At 33.6% G+C, this 23381-nt stretch overlaps 1 protein-coding gene across 12 annotated transcripts in view; it reads left to right on the plus strand.

Annotated features, from left to right (window-relative positions):
• Positions 1-19640, plus strand: part of LOC128205605 (uncharacterized) — a 120467-nt gene extending 100827 nt beyond the window's left edge. The window contains exons 26-33 of one of the 12 annotated variants that reach the window (XM_052907354.1): positions 816-999; positions 4121-4150; positions 5550-5597; positions 8201-8264; positions 9474-9644; positions 10032-10203; positions 11797-11829; positions 17366-19640. In XM_052907354.1, the coding sequence (XP_052763314.1) occupies positions 816-999; positions 4121-4150; positions 5550-5597; positions 8201-8264; positions 9474-9644; positions 10032-10203; positions 11797-11829; positions 17366-17401 (738 nt within the window). In that variant the 3' untranslated portion in view covers positions 17402-19640. Of the gene's footprint in view, positions 1-815; positions 1000-1755; positions 2012-2397; positions 2431-4120; positions 4151-5549; positions 5598-8200; positions 8265-9473; positions 9645-10031; positions 10204-11796; positions 11830-11986; positions 12498-17365 lie in introns of those variants that run through there. The other 11 variants (XM_052907344.1, XM_052907349.1, XM_052907345.1 and 8 more) reach the window with 11 other exon arrangements.
• The last annotated feature ends 3741 nt before the right edge of the window (positions 19641-23381 follow it).

Below are 23381 nucleotides of genomic sequence, written 5' to 3' on the forward strand. Positions count from 1 at the left end.
TGTATTAATGGGTAATTTCTATTAATATTTAACAAATCTAGTCCACATACAGATCAGAACTCATTCTGATATTTTCTATGTGAGTTCTAACCCATTTAGATGTTAACCAAAAATATTGATTTTACATAGGCAGAGAAAAGAAAAAGTTCTATAATATCAGCTTGACAGGGCACATATAGTTATCTATTTTTATTTCTTGGAAATCCAGCCACCTGATTGGACAATGCTCTTGGACAATAAATTACTCTGTGATTGGACGTATTTCTGATAAAATCAGTGATAAACAAATATTTGACATTTATGTACTTGTTTCAAAAACAAAAAAATCAACCAAGTGATAATAATAAAGTATAAATTGAATATAAAACTGCCACAAAAAGTAAATTTGAAGAAAAAACACCAACAACAACTTTGTGGTTATAAATTTGTGGCTTTTTTATCAGAGCATTTTTTGAAGACTTGATATTTGAAAACTGTTAATAAATATTCTTTAATAAATTATATTTTATATGGTTAAGTATATTTGTTTGGTTTTCAACCTTTTTCTGGGCATGTCCCTGTAATTTTATTTATGCTCCAATGGTGTTAATTTTTAAGTAAATATTTATTTAAATGCACTTTGAAAAAGATCATATCCCTGACAAAAATCTAATGTTAAAAGTGCTCTGCATGGTTAATGCCACAAAATTCAAATATTCCAGATAAAACATTATTATATTGTATGTTTATTAGTTTGCTTGAATTGTTTGCTGTTGCTAATTAGACCGCTGTATAACCGGAGCTTGTTTGTTTTTCTGTCCTGCTGGGGCTTGCAGTGTGTTGAGGAGGCGGGCATATGTCAATGTGGGCCGAACCGACCCGCCGGCATGCCCACCCTGAGACGCTCACTAACCAATGATGAATTGCAACGTCGTCTGCAGGTTGCGCTCAATGAAGGCACGTCAAATATAGCTCAGACGCTCGTTGGTCTTAATGTTAGAACTGGATACACCCATGCTGGTATGTACACAATGTACAGGGTAGAATAGCTAGATATTAGTATCCCTGACCCACAGGGGGCATACAGTTACATATATGAATAATTGTAGGGACAAGAAGTTACGAGTCATCTTCATTCATTTTCAGTCATGTGTACCGCTCGGCAGCCTATTGTATAAAACTTTGATACGTTATTCACAGGTTATCTTTTGACATGTTGACTCATTAAAACAATTTAATTGGTTAGTAGTTATGATTGGATAAATAATGACCAATCAATGAAAACTTTGGATGATGACCAAAGTGAAAATGGGTTTTATACAATCGACTGCAATTTAAATTTGAGCTGAGTATTTGTTTTCAAAAAAGCTTGTTAACATCATAATGCATCAAAAAAAAATGCATGTATATATATATATAGATATATTTATATATGTGTGTGTACCCTTGTGGATCATGGAACGTATTGTGTGTAACCATTGTCTTAAATGTCACTACCATCACCATGGTTACACTTGCTTGATAAAGGTACAAAGAATATGACTTAAACTTTTATGGTAATAGGGAAATATTTTTATGATTTCATTTCCCTCTATCTTTTGCTTATATTCTTTGTACTTTAGTTCATGTATTAATTATCTCTTAACTTCCAGCTTAAAGGTAAGTTTTGTGTACAGGAGCTGCTAGATGGTTTCAGGAATGACATGACTATTCCACGTCAAATAAAAGCCAGTTAATAACACAAAGTAAATCTAACAACTTCATTCTGAAACACAGACGGACGAAGATGAAGAATTCTTTATGGAGGGCTGTAGGACTGTGCGAGGAGTTGTGTCTGTCCAGGGTTGTGTCACTCCTCAACCAATCGAACCACTTGATCTACCAAAGTCTGTCTCCCCTATTATTCGAAATGAGCTTCCCTCCAGGCCATTGCCAAAGTCGTATGGTGAAAGTATGCGCATGCCAACAATTGTTGAAACTTTGGCAAAAATGAAGCCTAGGGCATACCATTCTGTGACACTGGGGAATGCTTGTAAGTTATGTTGACATGGAAACATAGGTTACCATAGGTGTTCTTAAAAGTGTTTCCATGGACACAATTTTAAATGGATTTATATGTGTTATTGTTAGCTGGATGCTGGAAAATTAATATTTTGCAATGACTAATTTTGATTGTTTTGCTTTATTAATTTTTCAGCAGCTGCTTGATGTTTTAGAAGTGAATGATTAAGTTGCATTATAAGACCTTGGAAACTTAATTTAGAAATTCATGTTTCATTGTTTCTATGATTACTATTATTAAATCATGATGAATATTTCAAATCTATGGTTGCTAATCAATTAACCTAAAAGAGAATGATTAATGTAGTCCTCAGCAGAAGTTTTAGCTTTTCTGAAATGATGATATATTTATTCTAGGGACATGTTATGTGCCAAACGTTAGAATTCCTCGTAAGTAAAGAAACTAGAAAACCTGTACTTACTATTCTTGTAAGGGTCTTAGTCGCTAATTAATAAAGTAAACAAATGAAATTCAGCCCATAGATATATTAACCAAATTATAGATAGGATAGAACAGATATAACAATATGCCAGTGAGTTTTGACTAATAAGCTGTACTGAAAATGTTTCAAAAGCTATAACCTAGCTACTGTGTTAACAAAACAATGTTATTCTTTCTTGTAAGTGTTTATTGAGTTATGATGTACTTGCTCAATGTTTTCTGTATCAGTTATTTGTTTGCATAACCACATTTCATCTCCAGCTTCTGTAGGAAACTTTATCATTAAGTCTTCAAGACAAGATATTTTTTAGAAGTCTGTTCAGATTCCCTGAAATGTATGTGTATTTGTTTAGAGTAAGTGTGCTATTTTGATGATAAAGAAAATAAAGAAAAACAGAAACTGCTTTGTTTTATTGATGACTGTTTGTATAGGTTTATCCACACTCACTGGGGCCATCTTATTTAATTATCGTCCATCGAAATATCTTAAGATTGTGAATTTTAATAGAATAAGTGTCTGAAAGCAAATTTGAAATTTTTACTTGTTTGTCTAAATAAGTCGAAAGTCATTATTTCGACCAAAGAATTTGTTTTAAAATATGTCGCAATTACAACTTGAAAAATTGATCGTATGATATGATTGTTGATAATATGGCTGGCTTGTAGGTAAAAGGTGGATTGTACAGTATAAAAGTCATGGCCTTTATATTATAATGCACCAGTCAATTGTAACCACAGCCCCCCAGTTCCAGGGAAAAGCGGGGACTTTGACTTTCGGTCCAGCAAAGCCCGGGCAAAATCCCCGCCCTGCGGGGACAAACTGGTGGTAAAACCCCGCCAAATGCCCCCGCACCCCATGGACCCTAAGTAAGGCAAATTCCCTGCTATATTTGGCGCGAAGACAAAACCACCACATTCACCCGGCACTGCGGGGCCACCTGGAAGGTAAAAACATGGCCCCTTTCCCCAGTATACCCCCGGACCTGGGGGGGTCGTGGTTACAATTGACTGGTGCATAAGTTAAGGGGTTAGAAGGTGAGACAATATGGGATATATAAGGCAAAGGAATCCATATGTTTTCCTGCGCACCATATATTTCATTTAGGGTCACCTACTAACCCCATAATGTATATATCACATCGACAACCTCTTTAAATTGGTAAATGTTTGATTTATTCATCGGAATCGGAGAAAAATGCCATTTTGGTACGACTTCAAGATTAGAGACCCAATATGCAAAAATATGCAGTCATGGTCACCGCATGACTAGTCCTTGACCAATTGAGTCACGTCATTCATGTTGGAGGTGTGATATATTCTTATTTCAATTTTCCAGGAGTTAATTACAACTGGTTATCTCAGGAAATTTAACAATTTTTCATTTTCACTACAATTTAATTGTATTTTTATTTTACATGTTGATTTTAATTGAATCATAACAGTTCAATTTAAGAAAAATATATAATGCATGTAGTTATATTCTGCCAGATATTGTTATTTTTGTGTTTGAATTTTATAACATATAATAATATACAATGCAACCGCAAGTAGTTTGTGATGTTTGTAAAAGAAAATATAAATTTTCTACAACTTAAGAAGTGAACAAATGATAAAACACTATGTTAATGCCTATTTTAGACTTCGGACCTATAGATATTGATCACATTGGTAAGAATGTAAAAAATAACTGTTATTAATAAGACTTTTGTAGTAAAAAGATTGAAAGTAGTTCAGATTTAATGATCTAAACACTCGTAAACATTTAAACTTCAATCGCATGAAAACTATTTTCTGCATGTTGTTTTCCTTTTTAAAATTAATTGCTGAAGTTCATCCCTCCTGCCCCCTCGTTTTTTGGCCACCCCTGAAATTTTATTGACTCAAATAAAAAAAATGTTGAACTTGGCTCTTTATTTGGGTATCAGTTCGGTGCTGTCCAGGAAAAGGGTTTATTCAAACCAGCTGGTGACAATGTAAACATTCACCTATAAAAAAGGAGAATTGTTAGATGGTGTTTGTGATTCATCTTAACACACGTATATGGCCCCTTATGCAATAAGGGCAAGAACATATATTTAAGGAATGAATTGCGGCGTTGATGTCATTATTGGGGTATGAACGCAATTGGGTTGGTCCTTCGGACTCCACGCGTACTTTGACCAGCCCAATTGCGTTCATATCCCGACATTAACCCCCGCAATTCATTCCTTATATTTACACCAATGGTTCATTATTTTATTCAAGAAATGCTAAAAAATACTTAATTTCATTTCGGATTACCTTTTAGTATTCCTTTCTTAACCATTCTTTAAATAGGACGACCCGACTGTTACCGGAAACATTTTTTTTCAAATGACGTCACAATAACGCGGGAAAAGATCAACCACTTGGAATCACTTTTAAACGTAAAATTGAAACACTTTTGGCAACAAAATGTTTAAAATATAATAACTTAGCACTTTCTAAAATGTTGATTTATATTTTACGGGATCTGCTGACAAAATATAAACAATAACAAGATCAATAATTTTCATGTATATTGTTATGCGATGAATTGCTATCCGAACATATCCGAAGATGTTGCGTTCATCGATTGATGAACGCAATTGCCGAAAGGCAGTTCATTTAAGGAATGGAAGTTGAGGTGTAAATATTTAACAGTGAAACAGTCATCTAAGAAAAAAAGTCAGCTCAGCCTCCCCCATTTAAAAACAAAAAATGGATGAAAATCTAGCAATTATTTAACAATGAATGATTCACATAGAATACAGAATTTGTGATTAATGTTGTAGCTTGAAATATTTAGTCATAATTATATGGTAAGCTCAATGTTTATGGAAATAAAACCAATTTTTAAATATTGTTTAAATCTGCAAGGTGTTGATATAACTTCTGGATATATAATGGTATAAAAAGAATTTCATTGCAAGCTAATTTGCTTATGTCTATTTGTCTACTTTTGATATGAAAATATTGATCAACAAAATCAGAACTTTGTTTTCTGTTATATTTTGCAAATAATATGAAAATAAAATTTTCTTCAGTAAATAAAATAAATATATTTCAGGGTTACCGTTTCATCCGGATAAGATTCCAATATTTGGAAAATTCTTCGGTAAAAAGGAGCTATCGTAAAATAAGATATATTCTGTTTCCTTGTTTTGGCATAGATTGCTACAGAGTCATTGCTGTAAACATATTATTTCTGTTGCTATGACAACTTGTTTTACTTTAAAGTGTATGATTGTCACACTTTACATTTTTAAATACTAAAGATGAAATATTTTTATTCTTAGTGATAAAAGAGCATAGAATAAAAAAGAGAATAAAAAAGGTTGTAAAAATACATAATGTATAGGACTATATAGTTCCGGTATTTTAAGAACAACTTTGTTTTTTAGATAACAAAATGCATTTCTTGCTCATTTTAAGAAAAGACTCGCCATTTTTTTAGCTTATCTGGTTTGAATGAAGAAAGTAGAGGTATTGTCATAGCTGAAATGGTGCCATTGATGTGGAAAGTTTTTAACCTTGGCCAAAATAGAAGTTACTTACAATGGAACAAATGTTGAAGAAAAAATGTGCTCACATGTATCAAGGCCCATAACTCTGGTTTTAATATAGTTATCCCCCATGTTTGACTGCTCCTACCAAACAAGCGTTATGCTTTCATTCAGCGATGCTCTGGTTGATGCTATACCTTTGCTAAAACCATGATTTAAGGATGTTAAGTTTGAATGTTGTTTATTTAATGTTGTGTTTTAATAGATAATTTGCATGTTTTCCCACGGAAGTTAATTGATTGAAAGACAATAAAACATTTCTATTTGCCTATTCTGTCTTTGCAAGTCATAGATTATAACATGCATGCTTTGTGTTTTAAAGTGATGATTGTGCTGTTTAATGTAGCTGAAGTAAAGTTCTGTTGTGGCTTTAAAAAAATGTGTGATTACCGTATAAATTCAGTTTAAAAGAACTTCATTATAATTTGCTACCAACATTTACCAGTACAAGTAATTAGAGTTATAATGAACAATATTTTATGGTTACTAAGATTTAGTGACAAAAACCTTCCTTTTATGTATTTTGAGTATGCCTTTTGTATAATTGTGATGCCATTCAGTAAATATGTTTATTTTTCTGCAGATAATTGCTCTACATTTAATTTTAACTCTATCTTTTTTGGCGAGTATGCTTTGTGTTTTGTTTTTGTTGTTGCAGTTGCATTATGGGAAATCTTTAATGTTGATCATAACATACTAAAATTGTATATACATGTATGTTAGTAACTTTTCCTGATCAACATGCTATTAAAAAGCAAACAATACAGAGGCCAAAATATAATTATAAATATTGTACGATATAAAAATAAAATATAATGGGACTTACTGTTTAAAAACCTGGCCCCAATTTCTCAAAAATCAATAAAAGTTCTTACTCAACTGGGGACACTATTCAAATCCTGTTTACATATTAAATAAAAAGAAAATTCATTCTGGTGCATTAATATTTTGATTATTGTTTTATTTATATTTTAACCTAATTTTATCTTACCTTGGGCTGATTGTTCAGAACTTTGTTAAAGTTAACAGCATGATTAGCAACATTGTTGTTAACTTTCAAATGTGAACAATTTGATGGTGCGCTGACATATTTAAATATAAACAAGTACGACTGAAATGGTTGTCTCAAATCTTGTTAGAAATACAGCAGGTCAAAGGGTATCCATTAAAATTCCAGAGCAGTAACAATTTATAAAGAACAACAATGACGTTAACAACATTAACTTTTACAAAGTTCTGAACAATCGGCCCCTTGTTTATACTGTTATTAAATATATTTTAAGCATTGAATAACTCTTGTACATTCCTTACTTTAAAACAAGAATAGGCTCAAAATCTATATTGATATAATCAATGAGAGAATATGTTTCTAATGGAGTAAAAACATTTTAAATGTCATCTTAAGTGTTTTCGAGAAACTTGGGCCAGGATATTTCCCTGACATACAGTTGCCTTGATGACAATTACTCTTACACAAAGTTACCCTGAAACACCGTTACCCTGACACACAGTTAACCGGACAAACGGTTACCCTGACACACTGTTACCCTGACACAAAGTAACCCTAAAACACACAGTTACCCTGACACAAAGTTACCCTGAACACAGTTGTCCTGACACACACTGTTACCCTGACACAAAGTAACCCTGAAACACACAGTTTCCCCGACACAAAGTTACCCTGAAACACAGTTGTCCTGACACACAGTTACCCTGACACACAATCATCCTGACACAGTTACCCTGACACACACTTACCCTGACACATAATTTTCCTGACAACCCAGACAAAGGGTTACCCTGACACACTGTTACCCTGACACAAAGTTACCCTGACACACAATTTCCCTGACAACCCAAACAAAGGGTTACCCTGACACACTGTTACCCTGATACAAAGTTACCCTGACACACTATTACAATGACAGACAGTTACCCAAGCACACGTACAGTACCAGGACACACAGTTACCATGACAAACAATAACCCTGACAATTAATTACCTTGACACAAAATAACCAATACACAATTACCCTGACACACAGCTACCATGAAACACAATTACCCTGACACAGTTATTTGCATGAACGGTATGCTATTATTGGACATGTTTCATGAGAAAAAACATGATTTTATATATTATCTTGTCTTCCAGATTCGTTCCGAGACTTAGCCCCCGCTGTCTTGCCAGCCACTGCCCCACAAAATAATAATAACAGGTAAGGCCACACAGCACATGAAACATTATCATTATACAAAACTAACATATAGTCAGGTAAATAACAGAGAAATCGACAATACAGAGGTAAATCCACAATACAGAAGTAAATCCACAATACAGAGGTAAATCCACAATATGGAGGTGAATCCATAATACGGAGGTAAATCCACAATATGGAGGTGAATCCACAATATGGAATTAAATTCACAATATGGAATTAAATTCACAATATGGAATTAAATCCACAATATGGAATTAAATCCACAATATGGAATTAAATCCACAATATGGAATTAAATCCACAATATGGAATTAAATCAACACAACAATAGGGAGGTGAGTCAACAATAGGGAGGTGAGTCCACAATAGGGAGGTGAGTCCACAATATGGAGGTGAGTCCACAATATGGAATTAAATCAACACAACAATAGGGAGGTGAGTCAACAATAGGGAGGTAAATCCACAGTACAGAGATTATTCCACAATAGAGTTAAATCTACAATACAGAGATAAATCTACAATACAGAGATAAATCCACAATACAGTGGTAAATCTACAATACAGAGGTAAATCTACAATACAGAGATAAATCCACAATACAGAGGAAAATCTTCAATATAGAGGTAAATCTACTTTAAATAAACAAGTAAAATTTCAAATATCATATTTTTAATTTTGTCCTTGTTGCATGTAAATTCTTTATATTGTGTTGTTGGTTTGTTTGAATTTGTTAATTTATTTAAAACAATATTAGTTACAATCTTCTGTTATTTTCATTATGATCATAAAATGATTGATGCTTAACAAAAATGACATTGCAGCATTTGATACTGACCTTCGTTGTCTTAAATACTAAGACTTTAATTTTACTAAGACTTTAATTAGTTTGTAGCATAAGGTTACTCTTGTAATAGTTGTTCAAAAAGGTTTGATTTTATAACCTCAAGTTTGTCCCAATAAATAGTGAATAGTTTCAGATATTACAAGAGTATTCTTTTAATGGTGATGGATTTTACTGTGGATATTATTTGAGTGATGTGGATTAAAGTTACTTACATTGTAGTATTGCCAGGCAGTGTTTTGTAGTATATAACATATAATTTGGCTCTACTAACAGTGCTGAAATTGACGAACTAGATTAACATTGCTTTTCTGCTGTATTGACATGATGTTGCGCTTGACATGTTGCTCTAACTTTTCTAACAGCAGCTCAGAGCCTAGCGATAGTGAAAACGAAAACCTGGTACATAACTCCATACCGGTGAGCGCGCGGGCCACGCCTTTCCAACACGAGAATGCTACCATGATTGCCTCAACTCACCCTTTCCAACATACTACGTCCACACACGCTCACCATATATTCAAAAAGCATCTTAGGTAAATTAATAATAAGACAAATATATTAGTAAAAAATGGCGGTGATCAAGATGTCTTGGACTTTATGCCATATCCAAAAATAAATTCAGTTACTATTGACAACAGAATGTTAGATTATTCAAGTGTTTTGTTGACATCATATTGTCTGTTTCTTTTGCTTATTCCTGTTGTTTTGTTTTGATTCTGCTAATATTTTACAGAGACACTAACTGACTAAATGCTTCTGCTGTTGCCAAGCTATTTAAATATTGTTGGCTTGTTACTTGAGCCCAAAGCCTATAAAACCAATCATTCAAAAATGGAGATGATTTGCAGCTGATTACAAGAATAACGCTGAACAGGACTGTAAATAATTTGTTCTATAATAATTAAAACATGTATGTTCAGTTTACGAGGGCCGTCCATGAAATCATCAATGGGTCGTCAGGTAACCAACAGCGCCCAGGGAAGCTTAAACTACGGCCACCATGCAGCCACACAGCTTACGAGAAGTGACATGTCCCCGGCAAATGACTCCCAGCGGAAATATGAGGACAAAAAACGTGCACCCGGACCCCTGGTATGATATTGATTGATTTGTTTTTTGTTACTTTATGATTACACATCTTCTGAGCATATCATGTCCTGTTAATTTTGGAAAGGTAAAGGACGGCTTACGTGCATCTCTATAGTGTCACATAACAAGGTGTTTGGCCCAAAATTTGTTATGAGTGAAAATTCAGTGTCTAAAAAAAAATCCAAGTCAAGCTTTGACTCTGAGCCAGATATCTTGTGATGTGACCGAGTATATGATATTCAGTTATCAGTTATGAATAATTCTTGCTTTTTAGTTTTGAACATGTATTCAGAGTGGAGTTGAGCATATTTCGACAATAATTGACAAGTTTAAAAATTACATATGAATTTGCAGCAATAGAATGCAAATTAGAAAGTAACAGGAAGTAATGTGTACTACACTATATTTTAGTATCAAATGCCTAGACAGAATCTGTCGGTCGATCAGTCACAAATTGATATAAGTCCGAAGGGTAAGATTGAATATGGAGTGTTTGATATTGTGGCATGTGCATGCTTCTGTTAGTATGAAAATGTCCTTGTTCAAATGTAGTCAGCGTCAGTTTTAGATGAAATGTTGTACAATTTGTGTTATGTCATTTTGCCGTGTTTAAGTTCTGCTAAATGTTTAAAGATCATGTATCGTTGCACAACACTAATTCTGCTTCAATGTTATTCAATGAATAAGATATTACAAAAAATAAAGATAATCGTAGACCAGAAATGTCTCTTTTTACACTTTTTTGAACAAGGAGACAGCTTTTACTTAACTATTTGAATACAGTATGCTGAAATTGCTGTGGATTCATACAAATATGTGTGTTCGCTTGCATGGCTTTTGTAAAAATAACTTTTTGCTGCATAATCAAATTTATTGTTGCATACATGTGATATTTCTGGAGATCTCCCCAGAAGATTTTGTTCAGAACACCCAAGGAATTTTGTTCAGAACACCAGGGTATTTTGTTCAGAACACAGTGTTCAGAACACCAGAGGATTTCGTTCAGAACACCGAGGGATTTTGTTCAGAACACCACAGGATTTTGTTCAGAACACCAAGGAATTTTGTTCAGAACACAGTGTTCAGAACACCAGAGGATTTTGTTCAGAACACCGAGGGATTTTGTTCAGAACACCACAGGATTTTGTTCAGAACACCAGGGGATTTTGTTCAGAACACCAGGGGATTTTGTTCAGAATGCCAGGGGATTTTGTTCTGAACACCAAGGGATTTTGTTCAGAACACCAGGGGATTTGGACATGATCAAAATCATTATATGCCATATCATTGGGAGGATTTTCAAAGAAAACCAGGGGATTTTGCCCTTTATAAGGGGGGGGGGAAGAAGAAATAGGGGATTTTATTATTATAATTATTTTTATTATAATTATTATTATTATTATTATTATTATTATTATCAATTTAATTATTATAATGATTATTATTATTATTATTATTATTATTATTATTATTATTATTAATGATGCCCCAAAGTATAACAAAATGTAAAGAAAGTGTGTTTCTACTTTCAAATCAAAGTAAAATGAAATGATAAAAAAGGAATTAGAATACAAAAAAAGCATTTCTAAATTTCAGACCCTTTTTGGTGATCATGACCCGATTCCAAAGGTATCTTATGAAAAACATGCACACCCCATTTAACACAACTTTGGATAAAAACTACTTCTTTATTCTGCGTTGTTCACAATACTAACTGGATATTTAACAGTTTGAGTACCGTAACATGTTTGTGTGACATTAACAGGAGTTAAAATTTTGGTTGCAGCAAAAACATGGTCAAAAATTAGGGGAAACAAAATGGTGTCTAGGTTCGACAGCAGATACATGGAGCCAGAAAATCATTGTTTTGAACGATTCAAGAAAAAGCGAACAAACAGTGATAAATACTAACTTGACTAAGTTTTGGTTGCCCAAATCAAACATTGGAGTTCAACCTTTAAGGTCTCAGCCTGATTTTGGCTTATCAAATACTGAACGGTTATTGCTTCCAAGGGAGACTAGTACATTACTGGCAAAAGCTCCCGGACAAGAAAGCAAGACCATAAGTTTGAAAAATGAAATTTCACATATCAAATCAGACCAATTAGCTGTAAGGACCGAAATTAATTGTACCAATGGTAACGAAGACGTTGTGGAAAGGCAACTATTAAGTGCCAAATTTGGCGGAAAGTCAAATCCCGGGTCTTTCTCAACCAATAGGGGCCATCCAATAAAACTATGGTCTCCTGGCAGGACAAATGATCTATGATTGTGAAAACATTTCGAAAACAGGACAGGTATATGAGCATATAATATTTATAAATGGAAGAGGTTTTAGTGAAACTATATGGTTCACAGTTTCTGACTTTGTAGTTTTATTTGGTGTTTAGTCAACTTTAATGGCTTTCACTTTACCTTCTTAATTGAGGGCAAGTCAGAAATAGATGTCTAGCAAGTGTTTTTGTGTCATTGTTTTTCCAGTGGCGGATCCAGACCGGGGCTTCAGGTATGCAGTGCCCCAAACAAAGCCTAGAGTCACTTTACAGGGCGGGGCTGGTACTTTTCTTTTTTTAAGGGCTGAGCCCTAAAATTCCCATACATTTTTTCCCATATTAGACAGGAACAGGAACCTGTACTGTTACATAGAGTTTTTGTTGTCCAACTAAAGACGGCACCACTCCCAGACCCCTGTCAGCCCTCCCCCCTTTATAAACAGCCCTTCCTGGATCTGCCCCTCTTTCTTTGTTGTGAATAATTATTAATTATTTCTGATACTAATGTTTTGATTTTTTCCATTTTTTCAGCAATTATTTTTCTCATACTAATATTTTGTTTTTGATTTTTACCACTTTTCAGCCACTATCACTTTTTAACAAATTTAAGGTAAAATGTTTGGCAACATTGTGTATCAAGTAGTATGCATAACATAGAATATTCCACAAACAAATTCAACATAATGACTGTAGGTGTATGGTGATAATACCCCCCTGATCTCTCTATATATAAATTAGGGATGCAAATGAATGGCAAAACTGATATTCGAATATTCGGTAATTGTTTTGATCGAATATTCAATTACCAAAATACATATTTTAGAAGTTATAGTAAACTATCATTTTCATTTGCTAAAGTTAATAGCCGAGACATTTTAACCCTACTTCGTCGTAGCCAAATGGCGGTATGCGGCAATAGAAGGTCTTTCGGTAGGACGAGCAGCCTCCTTCTCAGATTGACCTCTATATACTAAATATAACTATGGAAAGGCCACTGAAATGCAATTTGAGCAATGTTGCACAGACGACAACACATTGATGTGAAGGCCGATTCCTAGAATCCTTATTTGGCAAAGGCATTTAAATTTACCGAAAATGATTGAAATTTTTTATGTTACTTGTCTAATAGCCAAATATTGTAAAATAAGAATGGCCAGACGATATGTCCCTAAATGACATACGACGCGTGTTTAGTTTACTGTCATCATATTCACACCTCTGGAATTATGGACCAATCGTTGTAAAAACAAGTCAAACTAACTGTATATACAAAAACAGAGTTGTGGGCAGAATTTTTATTATTCTTTTTATTCACCAACAAAACTCAAATATTTGTTTGCATCCCTAATATAAATATATGAATGTCAAAAAGTACTGCCACTGTATAAGTGATTTCAAAAGCTTCTAATTTTGCAAAGGATATTCATTTCCATGTACTGATTTATAAATTTGTAATATAGATAATGTATATGTCTTAATTGATACATTAAGATTAAAAATGTATAGAGTATGGTTTACATGTTTGAGACTTTTTGCTTCAATGTTCTACCACCATATTCACCTGCAGTATAGGCTTTACCACGTAATCACCTATGTATGGGTTTCACCATGTAATCACCTTCAGTATGGGTTTTACCATGTTATCACCTAAGTATGGGTTTTACCATGTTATCACCTAAGTATGGGTTTTACCATGTAATCACCTTCAGTATGGGTTTCACCATGTTATCACCTTCAGTATGGGTTTTACCATGTGGTAACAGTATGCGTTTTACAATGTATTTAAGTATGGGTTTTACAATGAAATACAATATGGGTTTAACAATGTAATACAGCATGGGTTTTACAATGTATTTAAGTATGGGTTTTACAATACAATATGGGTTATTCCTTGTATTTACCAGTCCTATTGTTTGGGTTTTACCATGTTTAATTTCATATACAATACAGGTTATTCCATGTATTAACCTACAGTATGGGTTTACCATGTTATACAGTATGGGTTTTACCATGTTATACAGTATGGGTTTTACCATGTTATCACATACAGTATGGGTTTTACTATGTAATAAAATACGGGTTATATCATGTATTCACCTACAGTATGGGTTTTACAATGTATGGATTTGACCATGTCACCTACAACTTGTAGTAGTTTGGTAATATGTTATATGTTACCACTTCACCTCATACTAATATTTGGTTACACTTGTCACTATAAATTAGGGATGGCAACGAGTACCCGAGTACACGATCAATCGACCGAGTACCGGAGTAGCAAATGACTACTCGAGTACTCGAAAAAAATAAAAATACACGATTTACAGATGTAAGTATCAGATCTGGTGTGTTTCCAAGACGACAATTGACGGTCCCACTTATTCCTTACTGTGTACTTAATTGACCCTAATAAATTAATTGACAGTTGTTGTGAGAGTTGCAAACAAACAGCCCTTATTTTCAAATAGCACTGATGTCAAATAATGCAGTTTTGATAAAAGGTACCTCTCCTACACAATTGTGTTTTCACCAAACAATGGATGTTGACGAGGCAATTAGTAACGACCGTTATGAGCAATGATTCCTGAATGGGCATATTTTTGCAATGCTTATCACAATTGATTGTTGGATATCTTGATTCAGGAATGATGCGTATTAATGAAGCGAACAACAATATTTCAGTATGAAAAACTGTCATTTTGAAATATTATTTTGTAGAGAAAACAACTTTAACAAATTTATAAATAATTTTCATTCATTGTAATTCTGTTTGTTGTTCATTATTGAGTTATTCCTGATCATTTTGACGCTTGAATATGTTTCCCTTTCCATTTATATTGAAGTACATGTGTATGTATAATACGAAATGAAAAGGACAAATTAAAAGCATGAAACAACATTTGTTTCCTTTTTATTGATTCTCTGTTAAGGTACATAATGACAGTCTTATTAAAAGATGAAAAGGGCCAATATTACGACCAACACACAATATACATGAACTATACATTTATACATGAACTTTTCTTTCCCAAAAACCAATTCAAGTTATCCGAGTAATCGAGTACCCGAGTACTCGATCGGAAGATAGTCCGAGTACTTGAGTACCAATTTTACTACTCGGTGCCATCCCTACTATAAATACTTCTTAATTTAGTAGTACATAGTAGCAATATGTTATCACTTCACCTAAAATGTTTGAGTAATGCATACTAAAATACATAATATGTGACCACTCATAGCTCATGGTTTGGTAATATTAGATTGAACAATTATCATAGCAATTTTATTAAAAAAAAAATTCTTTAATTATATATTATAAGATGCATTTATTATAACAGCAATATAGTATAGTGTAATAAAAGATTTAAATTGAGTAATAGGATAAATTACTTGAGTGGCTTAGGTCAATTCATAGTTATCCACGAAGGAGGGTCCTTCAAAATAGTCTGTTATAGTGTCAATATCATTGAAACAACACTAGTACACCTTCCATATATGCATAGCTTTGCAATTTGATTTTTGATTTAACTACAAGTGCTTACTGGCACATCAGAACAAAGTCCAAATATTCGCAAGGGTATGTAAAAAAATCTAAAAAAAATCATTTCTCACTCAATTTTTATAAAATGTTTTTTTGTATAAACAGGCTTGACCAATATGTTGTCATAGAAGTTTTGAGGATGTGTTGAATTTAAGCATGTTATAGCCCTTATAACATATTTTTTGAAGAACCCTCAAAATGTATGATGCATCCATCGTAACAATGCATTGTTTCTGTCAAAGCTATGTAACCTGGAACTATTCATATTTCATTTTCCTTTTAAATGCTGTATTTATAATAATATTTTCAATGACTTTATTACAGATTAACTTCTCTATCTTGCACTCAATCTTCAGTCTTCATTTCAAATAAATGTCGTATAAGATCATGTAAATGTGTACAAACATGTATATATAATTATGATTTAAAACGTTATGTTGTTTTTCATTATAATTCAAAGTTACCCAAATACTGGCGTTGTTTTATCATGTCTTTCATCATAATTTAAAGTTAAGATAAGTACGATTTCTGCTGAGTTACGAAAGGATAACAAGTTCTTTCCATTTGCCACCAGTTTTTCACCCCACCCAAGGAGGAGATAAAGTTGACCTCACCCTCCCCTTTTCCAAGAATCCAGAGGTCAAGGTCGGACCTGAACCTTTCCAAAGATTACATGAAAATCCTCCTTGAGCGAATAAAGAACAACCCAATGATATAACGTAAAAAACTGCACAAGCAAATATTGCACTGGTGTTGAAAAATCAAAGCACTCGCGGTGATGGTTGGCTTGGTGTTTTTTTAAAGCCACTCTGCCTTAAAGTCAATGCCTTTGTCCAATCAAAAAGTGTTTGGCTCATAAAGTGTCAATATAAGTATATAAATGCATAAATTTCAATAAGAAATATTTATACATTACATGTAGACTTATCATTAATATGATGTAAATGTTTAACTTAAGCCTTGTGTTGTGGAGATTGTTGTTTTTTTGCTGTGGTGTGGCAGATTGTTCACGAATGGTCAACTTGTGGTGTTGGCATCCATGATTTTGATGACCCATTCTATAAGACATCCTACTTTTATTTTCGAAATGCGGATATAACTTCAATATAAAATCATGTTAATTCATGGATTGTTAATTAAATACTACAATCAGGATTATCAAAGGACTTACTTGCAGTACCTCAGTAGATTTAGAACATTCTTAGCGTTCCAAATTAAAATATTGAGTATAACTAACTAAAGAGATGTCATGATTTTCATGTTTGTTAGTAAGTGTTATTTATTAGATATAAGATTATCATAATTTGTAGCTTAAGTCACTGTTTGTTATAAAAGGTTTGACATGTTCCAGATAAGAGGACTCAAAGTGCCTGGACACGGGGAATGACCTTCTTCTGACCTTGAGATTCAAACAACTTCATTTATAAAGAATTGGAATGGAACATTTTAGCCATGGATGTTTTGAACATTCTAACCGTGGACGTAGGGAACATTCTAACCGTGGACGTAGGGAACATTCTAGCCATGGATGTATGGAACATTCTAGCCATGGAAATATGGAACATTCTAGCCTTGGAACATTCTAGCCATGGAAATATGGAACATTTTAGCCATGGAAATATGGAACATTTTAGCCATGGATGTATGGAACATTCTAGCCATGGAACATTCTAGCCATGGATGTATGGAACATTCTAGCCATGGAACATTCTAGCCTTGGATGTATGGAACATTCTAGCCATGGATGTATGGAACATTCTAGCCATGGAACATTCTAGCCATGGATGTATGGAACATTCTAGCCATGGAAATATGGAACATTCTAGCCTTGGATGTATGGAACATTCTAGCCATGGAACATTCTAGCCATGGAAATATGGAACATTTTAGCCATGGATGTATGGAACATTCTAGCCATGGAACATTCTAGCCATGGAAATATGGAACATTTTAGCCATGGATGTATGGAACATTCTAGCCATAGATGTATGGAACATTCTAGCCATGGAAATATGGAACATTCTAGCCATGGATGTATGGACCACTCTAGCCATGGAAATATGGAACATTCTAGCCATGGACGTATGGGATATTCTCTGGGTTTCAGCAGACTTCATACATGATTAAATGGACTATTTTGACCATCTGCTTTCCTTGAAGGCCTAAAAGCTGCTTTCCTTGAGAGCTGACTGGCTATAATGGAGTCTATAACTCTGAACATTGAAAAGAAAGGTCTTATACCCAGTGATTTCATGAATCTAAAATGCATGGAAACTTAATAATGATAGTTCATGATAAAACTATGCAATTGTTATAATGATGAAACATACAGTAATGTAAATTTACACAATATTAGTGCTTATTGGTGTAGCCTTTTTTTTAAACTTGGCATCCAATTGTATAGTACCGATTAAGTTTTCTGTTTGGTCAAAGTTATCCAAATTGTTTAATGATTGGTCAGTTATTATCTAAGAATTATTACTAACCAATCAAATAGTGTTATCAGTCAATTAGTCAAAAGATAACCTGAGGACAACTTATCAAAGTTTTATACAATTGACTGCAGCTGTCAAGACTATTCCAGATGATCACAATTCTTTCACATACAGCTTTTTTTCTCTGGACACTTGATCTTCCAATATAAAATGCTGAGTTTAGCCTTTATATTTTTCAGTTATATATAAAAATAATTTATGATTATTGGACTGTTATTCTATATTCATCCAACCCTGTCTCATTTGATTTAGGCATACTATTTCTTAAATGTAGCAAATTAATTAAAAAGGTGTTAATTAAATACAATCAATAAAAATTAAATGCAGAATGACTTTATGTTGATGACTATTTTTTCAATTTCATGATTGATGTTTAACAAATATGTAGAGAGATGTAGGGTGTCAATTTTGTTAATTTAAGACAAGCTTGATGCTTCCCTGTGCTGTTATTGGTAAAACTGTTTTATTTGAAAACCAATTTAAAGCTGCATTTTAGCTGTAATAAAGTATGACTGTATCTCCCCCCTCCCCCTCTTCCCTCCAAAATGCAGCACATCATGTGGTACATTTATGTATCATTGTAATTTTAAACTGACTTTGTATCTTTGTCTTTGGTAACTACACAATGTGCAGGGGTATTTTCATACAAGGTTGTCATTGTTTATTGCTATTCTTCTTCCGTCGGTACATTTGTTCATTCATTCTTGTGATACATATACATGTATTGTAATTATCAGTTAGTGCATTTAACAAATTTGCGGAAGTTTGATTTGATTTAAATCCACATATAATATATGGTATGGTATGTGTATGGAACAATTTTTGTATTATATTGCCGATATATATATATATGTTTTGTATATTTTCCTCGTACAGTGTTGCTGATTGTTTGTCTACCACTAGGTAGCCCATATTGCTTATGTGGTATGACAGTCTATTTATTAATGAATGAATCTGTTGATTGTGATAATTGATTGTGATATGAGGTTAACTTATACTATTTAATAGTATAAACCATGCATTGACATTGCCATCAGTTTTTGAATTTATTTATATACAATGATTTTATATTTGTTTTACCATATATGCCTTATTTATTATAAAACAAATAAAACGTTTAGATAAATTTCATTCTTTGTTGTTGTTATTATCAAACAAGAGGGCCAAGATGGAACTATATTGCTCACCTGATTGGACAAAGGACTCGACAGTTATTGATCGAAAAACATACTTGACGCCTCCCGTTCGTATGCCGCAGTTGAAACTATGAGACAGGCTTATATAAACATGAAAAATACGCATTTGTTTAAAATGTTACAAAGGGCCAAAGCTCTTACAATATTTAAGTTGGAGTTATATAACTTGTCACTAAAGAGCACATTGTTACTGTGAATTAGTTTATGAAGTTTTATGAATCACTATAGAGTAAAGAAATTTGATATATGGTCACCTAAGGAACAGTTCTGTGAAATTATTTTGAAAAATGAATTTGATTTGAATTTGTGTTACAAAATACAAGAGCACAGAGTATATAGTTTTAAATTGGTCAGGGAGGAGAGATTGTGAGAAAGCACAAACTCTGTCCAAAGTATGAGAACAGCAGGCTCGCTTGAATTGAAATTTCGTTGACAGTACTTCGAGCACAGTGGAGAGAACACTTACATAATGTGTGTTGTCGCTGGAAACACATTTATTTTTTTGTATGTTTTGATATTCTTGAGTTTAGGCCAAGTTTAATGATTTTGCATTACATTGATGACACTAATGCCAAGGAGACCAAGGCTGTCACATTATCCTGACATTTTGTCTTAGAAAAACAAAATAGCTGAAAGGAATGAACATTACAAGGGGCTGTTCCATAACAATCCAGACGATAATGTCTATGCTCTGGTGAGTAGAACAGCTTGCATTAACTAGAAACAAGGACTGAAGCCATATTTAAAACATAACATATATATTTTTCACAGTCATATAGTTATTGACTAGAAAGTAAATACAATTGGTTCACAGGATAATAGCACATTAATACAAATTTCAATCATAAGTATAATTAACAAACATATTTTATAATGGAACAATAAAATATTTAAACAAAGCACATAGTGTGACACATACCGTACATATAACATGAAATTATCACAGATCTTTGAAAAGGATTTAGCAAAATATTGATACAATAAAAACTTAAACACATCACAGAAAGCTATCACTGTGTGTTAAACAATTTATAACTTCTATGTACATAGTATTGATAACATCATAACTAGTTTTTGCATGCTAAATTTTCCTAAATAAGGAATAAACCATGCACTTCTTAGGTTTTAATTCATTGTCTGAAATGCTTGGCACCACTAAGCTCAGGTCAGTTTTTCTTTTAACAGTTTATATGCTTTAACATTACACTGTTGACTGCGTTTGAGCTTGGTATTTTTGTGCAGTTCAACTATATTGTCAATGAGCTCGTGTAACTCTCCAATCACAGAGTCCAGCTTCAGGAGTGTGTCCCCAGTTGTGATTGGTGGACCTTTCTTCATCTTGATCAGCTCAATCTTGTACACCTAGAAAACATTATATAAGATGTTAAGTTATTGAATAACTATCAGATATTGTTAAAAGTGAAAACATTTATACTCTGAATGGAGATGCTAAGGCGACCCCCCAAATTAATTGCTAGATTTTCATCCCTGTCCCTTAAATAATACTGACCCAAATAAAAATGTCAAACTGGGATCTGTATTTGCATATCAAGCCAGTACTGTCCGGGGGCTGCGTTTATTCACACCTTCATACGGTGTCAATGTATAACATTCACATGTTAAAAAGGTGAATTGTTACAAAATCTTATTTGTGGTTTGCCCCTTAAAGAATACTGACTCAAATAAGAATAACGAACTGGGATCTGTATTCGCATATCAAGCTGGTACTGTCCGGGAGCGGCGTTTATTCACACCTTCATACGGTGTCGATGTATAACATTCACACGTAAGAAAGGTGAATTGTTACAATCGTGATCGTGGTTCATCTAGAAACACATGTGTATGATCCCTTATGCAATCAGAAAGAGCATGAACACATTTTCAACAGTAATCTTAAAAAAATAAAATGCTACCTCCTGCTCCCATTTAAAAAAAGAAATGGATGAAAATCTAGCAATTAATTTATAATGGCCTGAAGAGGATACAGAACAGGCCCCAATTTCTCGAAACTTCTTAAGCTTAACAGGCTTAAGTAGCTTATTTCAATGAGCCAAAATACATACTAAAAATGAATTTTGATAAATGAGAACTATCTTATTGTCATTATTATTTAGAATATTCCTACATAATTTCCAAAAACTCTTTAAAAAGTAAATAATACGCATTTTATAGAGCAACAAAAATAGTGAGATTAGCTTAATCCTGTTATAAGAGACTTAAGAAGTTTCGAGAAATTGGGGCCAGAGGACTTGAAACAGAGACAAATGGGCTTATCTTTCTTCCTCAGTCTATCAAGGGACATAACTGAACAAACGCTTCAGAGTTACAGCACTTTCTTATAATACATAATTGTGCATAGAGTCATAGTGGACTTGTGTACCAAGTTTCATGTGAAACTTATTTTTTTGCATGTGAACACTGCCATACAATGACAGTACCTTAGAAAAACAGACAATATAATAAAACCACTGCCAACAAAACATCACTTTCATTGAACATAACCAAAGCTGTATTGTACCTGTTCCCATGTACTGAAAGTTTTCACCAGAGGTTTGTGCTTTTGAAGAACACTCCTGGGAATTGTGCACTGCTTGCTACAGTACTCTGGTTGGAACATGGGGAGAACATCCTTCAGGGGAGTGTACTTGTATCCGTTGATGTACACAAACGGCAGAACAAACTCCTTGAAGTAGGCAATACCACCCAGCTGCAATTTGTCTTCATCTTCTATCAGCTTGTACCTGCCAATTGATAAGTCCATGATTGTGCTCATGTTCATGTGACTAGTAAATCTCACCACTGGTTTTAATAGCCGTAAGCCTTATAACAACTAAATGGTTGTAATTGTCATATCAGGGTAGTAACGCATCATGTCAATTGAACAACCCAATAATATGAACAATTCTGATGTAAATAGATTCTGGAAGGATGATCCTTCGAAAGCAATCTAAGGCCTTTATATTAAGGAACTCTAAAGAAGAAAACAAATGGAAAAGCAGGACTGTTGTAACTCCTCCTCATTTTATATGCTTTCAAAATACTTTGACCATACATTCAGCACATTGCTGTGTGGAAAACAATTATAATATAAATTTTTTACTGAAATAATTACTGTCCAAATTTAAGGGAAAAAAATAAAATCATTTATTATTTGGTCTTCTCTACCTGAGTACCTGATCATTTCATCATACAAAAGGTCATAAATATAAGTAAAAAGATTTATTTTTGTATTATTATACTGTCTATACACCTACGTGCAGCTGTTGATGAGGTCCTCAATTACCACACCATCATCTTCATCATCATCATCATTATCATCATGGTTGTCATCACTTCCATCTCCAGTCTTTCCACCAGTACCCTCCAGTGCCTTCTCAGCATCAGCTAAGGCCCTTGTAATCAATCGCTCCCCACGCACAGGCACACCGGTAGGAACCTCGCCAAGATTCAGGGATGGTGGCCTGTAGAATTCAACTTAAAACTTTACCAGAACAAGATAACCATATCCATCTATGCAATGCATGTCCATTACTCTCTGTTGGTAAAGGGCCACAAAAGAAAATTAGGAAAGCCAGAGTTGTAGGCCTTGATATGCATGTGGGTATTGGAAAAGTATAAAATGTGTTATAAGTTTAAATATCCTTTGATAGTTTTTGAGTTAATTATTATGGACCAG

This window comes from Mya arenaria, chromosome 10 (genome assembly GCF_026914265.1).
Source record: "Mya arenaria isolate MELC-2E11 chromosome 10, ASM2691426v1".
NCBI classification, from domain to species: domain Eukaryota; kingdom Metazoa; phylum Mollusca; class Bivalvia; order Myida; family Myidae; genus Mya; species Mya arenaria.